Source organism: Hordeum vulgare, chromosome 7H, assembly GCF_904849725.1.
Source record: "Hordeum vulgare subsp. vulgare chromosome 7H, MorexV3_pseudomolecules_assembly, whole genome shotgun sequence".
NCBI lineage: Eukaryota > Viridiplantae > Streptophyta > Magnoliopsida > Poales > Poaceae > Hordeum > Hordeum vulgare.
The window spans coordinates 465,705,426-465,711,364 of NC_058524.1; the positions used below are offsets into that span (position 1 = coordinate 465,705,426).

Sequence of the window (5,939 nt, forward strand, 5' to 3'; positions counted from 1 at the left end):
GAGACCAACTATGATACTATGCACTATAAAAGTAGTAACATATCATAGTATCATATGCATGATACTACTATATGATACTTCCCACTATGAGTAGCCTTAACGGTTGAGCTTCATTTGGGATTGGGCCACTATCCTTAATTGTGAACTCGAGTGAGTCCATACGTATTCAGAAGGGAAAGCCTTCCCGCCAGAGCGCGGCCGAATCGATCCGTCTGTCGCACGCGAGTCGTGCAATCCGCCTGGATCTAATGATCGCGTTGCCTCGCGTAATATGACAAATCGCATGGGCCCCCACCAATCATTTCCCCTTTCAAAACCATATTTATTTTCTCCCGTGCTGCAACCGCGGCACCTGCAGGGCTGCAAACGACGGTCGGTGGAGTTGCATGGTTACCACGGTCGTCATCGAGTTTTGCTACAACCGGCGTCCAAATTTGCTACAACCGTCCACTAAAAAAGTTGCATCCAAGTTCGCCGGATTCTTTTGCTACAGCCGGTGTCGATTTTTGCTACAACCGGTACCAAGTTTTGCTACAACCGTTCACTCAAAAACTGCATTCACGTTCGTCAGAGTTGCAACCCAAGTTCGTCAGATTTTTTTGCTACAACCGTTGTCGATTTTTGCTACAATGGTTGCAGCCGGCACCTGTAAAAGCTACAGTCGGTAGGGAGCATGGCACGCTCCGTCGTGAGGGAGCAGGCCGTGCTGAGCGCGCGCAGGCGGCCGGAGGAATCGACCTTGCGGAGCATCCTGGTGGCCAACGTGGGCGGCGACGCGAAGCGGAGACTGAAGACGGTGTCTCGGTCGTCGGCGGCGGCGGCGAGGAGGACGACGCGGGACGCTGGAACTGCGGCTTTCCGGGAGTAAGGATGACGAGCAGCGGCGAGCCGGCAAAGTCATCGGTGTTGGGGTGGTCGGGGAGGGGTGTCTCTCGCGTGTGTTGTGCGCTGCATGAAGTGGCGACGGAGGCGGCGGCCATGAGCTGTTGTGGCACTTTCTTTCAGGTCAGAAAACATGTAAGGGTGAGAGCGCTGAAAGAAGGACACGATCTGACGGCTATGCGGGGACGCATCTGGCGGCCAGGGTTGGACCGGCCTAAAGTTTGGGCCAGATTACTGCCCTCAGAACCATAGTTAAGTGTTAGTTAATGAAACAACATCAATTTGAGTGTTCTGTTTCCACTATGTGTAGCACCAAATCAATCTGACAAATCATAAACCATAGTTCCTCTTACCTTAGTAGCACATCCTATAAATCAATTTTAGTCCCTGTCTTTGCAGGATTAACTTCAACTACAAGCCTACAAAAACTTGACTCCACCATAATATCAGGAGTTTGCTGCAGCAACAAAAACATATATATCAACCACAACAGTTGAACTTAAATGAAAGAAATCCAAATTATATGCAAACCCTAACCCTAGCAAAGGAGAGGAGAGACACTCATGAACTCTTCATCGTCGGAGCCCTCGTTGCTATTAGGCCACGACGGTGGTCATGAAGCGTCGCCGTCGCCTGAGTGCGAGTGAAGTGAAGCAGAGAGTGAATTCGCGAGAGCGAGTGATAGAGGGGGAGAGTGAACCAGTTTTCGATCATCAACCCAAAGTGGATGAATTACGGGAAAAAAAATTGGTAGTCTTTAATTAAAATTTTGAAAGTTGTAGTTTTGTGGAACGACAACCATGGTTTTTTGTTCAATACCCTATAATCCTATATTATGGGAGGGAGTGAATATTTTTTGTTCCAGATTGTCTACTTCATCGAATGGCCCAATAACACATTATTTGTGCAGAAAATTGAGTTAACCGTCAGCAATTAGTATAACCTGGTGTACAGCAAAGATCTGAAAGAATATTAGTTGTAGAAGCCCGGGTGCGTGCAGCTAGACTCATAACTGGAGTCCTGGACTGCTCATGAGAAGAAAACAACTTATTAATCTTGAAACCAGTAAGTTCAATTGTACTCGTCAACGATAATCCCCACTAATCTTACTAGTACAAGCAAAGATGATCTAAGAACACTGGCAATTAGCCGAAGCTCGGCCTGCCCTGGACTACTGCAGCGGTGGAGCAGCGGAGGGCATCTTGTCGGCGTGGCGGCGCACGTTGTCCCGGAGGCGCTGGAGCGCCCTGGCGAACACGGGCAGCTCCGCCTCCCCGAGCGCCTCGACGTCCGCCTCCCACCAGAAGCGCTTCCCCGCCTGCGTCTGTACCTCCACCACCTTCTTCCCGACGGCGCTCATCCGCTGGGCCTCCGCCGCGACCTCCACGCCCATGGCCTCCGTCTCCCGGCACAGCGCCTCCAGGGCCTCCCACTCCACGTCGTCAGCAGCAGGAACAGGAGCGAGGGCGCCGTCGCCGTCCACGTCGGCGCATCCCAGGACGGCGTCGGTGGAGGGGCTGCCGAAGGCGAACGCCTTGCCGGCCTCGGAGAAGACGACGATGGCGAGGCTGGCGCGGCAGAGAATGGCGAGCTCCGCGGCCTTCTTCCAGAGCCCGGACTTGCGCTTGGAGAAGGTCACCTGCCGGGACTCCTTGTCCTCCACCCGGCGGTTCTCCCTGCGCTGCCGCCCCTTGGTCTTCTTGCCGAGCGGCGGCTGCGTCATGGTCGCTCGCTCTCGGGAGCAAATGCGGCGGCGGCGGGCGCTCTCTCTCTCTTTCTTGAGCTTGTCTCTCGGTGCGACGGGACGGCGATGCCAGGAACGGACGGGAAAGGGGGGTATATAATAATATAAAGATCTCTGCAAGGAAGGAGGAGGCACATTGGGTCCGTGTTAGGTTGGATTGGCGGTAGCATTTTTGGAAAGAAATACGCAAAGAAGGAAGGAGAAGGCCTGGCGTGGGGTTCCCGGTTTGGAAGAGGACCGGCATATTGGGATTTGGAAAGGAGGGAAACTTTCAATTTCAAGGGCTTGTTCGGTTAATCCCATCAAGGAGGGGATTGAAGAGGATTAGAGGGGATAGGTGGAATTTGACTTGTAGGGGATTTAATCCCTCCCAATCCCCTTCAAACACCTTCAATTGAGAAGAAACCGAACAAGGCCTAAATGTACGCGCTAGCCGCTCTGGCTTCCTCCGTACGCTCGATCGTGAATCTTGTTTGAGTGCGGCGCAGCAAAATTGACAAATCTAACTCCTGGACAAAAAGAACTCGTAAAGTGAACCCATGGTGAAAAAAATTCATCGAGCTAACCCTTTCGTGTGGCGCCCGACACCTAGGAGCCACACTACATTGTGTGACGCCTAAGTCGTCGACGCCACACGCCCGTCCACGCTGGCACAGCTGGCCCACCCCCTCCCCCCCTCCGGCAGTGCGACGTCTAAGGCTCAGGCGTTGCACACTCTGTAGTGTGGCGCCGAACGCTTAGGCGCCACACTGTGACTTATCCGACCACGGGTCAGCCCCCTCCCCCACCCCCTCCTCATTCATCCCCCTCACTTCACAACTCGAGTTGAAGTCACCCCCTTCCTCAAATCCCTCTCCAAATCAACAGATCTGAAGGTTGGTCCCGGCATTTGTTGTACAATCCCTCCCCTGAGGTAATCCCCCCCCCCCCCCCGATCCACTCATTCTCATCCCAAAAAATATATCATTTGGTGACTTTTTTGCAAATGTGAGGAAACCCTAGTTTTTCATGAAATTTGAGATGTATATGATATCGTTGTATTTATTTATATATTAGGATAGGGGGTATGATGGGGTTAGAATTAGGGTTGTTTGGATGTTTGCATTATGGTTGTGTTAGGGTTAGGCTAGGGTTAGGGTTAGGGGTAAGATGGGGTTAGGATTATGGATGTTTGGATGTTAGGAATAGGGTTTATTTTTATTAAGTAGATTTTGTAGTATTTGGATGATTGCTTATAGAAAATATTGTATGTTGTGTTGTTTAGGGACGGGGAGAACATCTGTTTATGTTCATCACGTGGACAAGGATGCCTTTTTAAAAGGCAATATTGATCCGGACCCGGATGAGCTTGACATGGTGTTCGATTTCTGTCCTAGCTATGTTGAATTGTTGGAACAAGTCTGAAAGGATTTGAATTGGATGGACTCTAGTGATGTTGTTGAGTTTGATGGTAGGCATGATGTGGGATTCGGAATGCACATTCGTTGGAAGACCATGCGTGTCAACTCCGAGCAACGTTGGCTTGCATATAAGGATACGGTGGCCGAATCACCAGATAAGGCTCTAGAGTTATTTGCCATCAAAAGAAATGTTCCTAACTTGCACTTGGATTTGAACCGGGTTGCCTCTCCGATTGGTGAAGCAAGTCCTCCACGCATCAACGAAGAGGCCGACATTAAACCTCTTTCAGCACAACAATCGAGTATCCAACATGAACCATTGCTAGAGGAGAATGATGAGCATGATGATGATGAGAATGATGATAATGTTCTCCATGACAACAGCCTTAGTGATTTGGACAAATATAATTTGCAAGATACAATGGACCATTCTATTCCGTACTCATGTGGCTATGCATCCGAGTCGGATGATGAGGGTCCCGATGAAGAAGTTGATGAGGAAGGGTTCACGTCAAAGGAGGTTGAAGCTTTCACGAAGGTATTAGGGCGGGATCATCGGACACCATTGTTCGAGGATCTTAGCCTTGCGGATGAAGTCGTGGTTGACGGAGGCGAAGGCATATTGTTTGGAGTTAGGCCACCTTCTCACCGAGACAAACATGGGAAGAATATTATTTTGTCGGGGTCAAAGTTCGAAACATTCCTTGAACTGAAGATGTGGTTGGATGAATATTCCGTTACGCATTATATGCCACACAAAGTTGTTCATTCAAACATGAAGCTGCGTTACACGGTTGCATGTGAGGATTCAGGATGTCCATGGATTGTCCGTGCAAGACCATGGAAAGGAGGGCCAGGATGGAACACTGTCCGTTGTATGCCTCACAGGTGTCGAGGCAAGAGGGTTGATGGCAAGCTTTCGTCGCAAAACCATAGACAATTCACCTCCGAGTTCATCGCTTATAGGTTTTCCAACTCCATCTCCTCTCTTCCTACAATGAGCATAAAAATCGTACAAGACATTGTGAAAGCCCTCTTTCACTACGAGGTGAAATATGGTAAGGCATGGAAAGCAAAGCAAGCCGCATTCAAGATGTTGTATGGTGATTGGGAGGAAGCATACAACCGCATACCTAGGTTGTTGGGAGCTATTGCCCACACGAACCAGGGCATGGTTCATGTGGTCGAGCCGTATGGGGAGAAAACAAGGATTAAGAATGGAAATAGGGTTCGCGTATTTGGCCGTGCATTTTGGGCATTTGAGCAATGTGTGAGGGCTTTCCAGCACTGTCGTCCTGTCATCTCCATCGATGGCACGTTTTTGACCGGACAATTCAAGGGCACTTTGTTGGTTGCAATAGCAAGTGATGCCAATAACCGGTTGATGCCTTTGGCTTTTGCTTTGGTTGAGGCAGAGAACAATGTTAACTGGGAATGGTTCTTGCATATTTTGAGAACCAAAGTATTACCGTTTGAGAGGGAAATATGTGTCATATCGGATCGTCATCAAGGCATACTTAACGCGGTTGACATTGTCATTCCCGGCCATGCTCCTTTGCATCATCGATGGTGCATGAGGCATTTATGTGCAAACTTCTACCGGGCATGTGGTAGCAAGGAGTTGGCGGATGATCTTCAAGATTGTTGTCAAGCATTTTCTGACAAACGATTTGCAAGACTGTACAATGCTTTGCTTGTAAACAAAAAACTTGATGCAGGTGGGCTTGAGTTTCTGAACAGGCACATTGAACTTCGGGCCAAGTGGGCACGAGCTTATGACGAAGATGGCCGAAGATATGGTCAAATGACCAGTAACATGGCAGAATGCTTCAACCGGGTGTTGAAGGGTGTCCGTGCGTTGCCGGTGACGACAATAGTTCAATACACATTCGACAAGTTGAGAGCATACTTTC

The 5,939-nt window shown here is 49.6% G+C and overlaps 1 protein-coding gene across 1 annotated transcript; it reads right to left on the bottom strand.

The window, feature by feature from the left end:
* Window positions 1-1,914: 1,914 nt before the first annotated feature.
* Window positions 1,915-2,752, bottom strand: LOC123411196 (agamous-like MADS-box protein AGL61). The gene has a single exon (XM_045104138.1). It carries the CDS (start codon window positions 2,603-2,605, stop codon window positions 2,054-2,056), a length of 552 nt encoding a protein of 183 aa, XP_044960073.1. The 5' UTR covers window positions 2,606-2,752; the 3' UTR covers window positions 1,915-2,053.
* Between the last annotated feature and the right edge of the window lie 3,187 nt (window positions 2,753-5,939).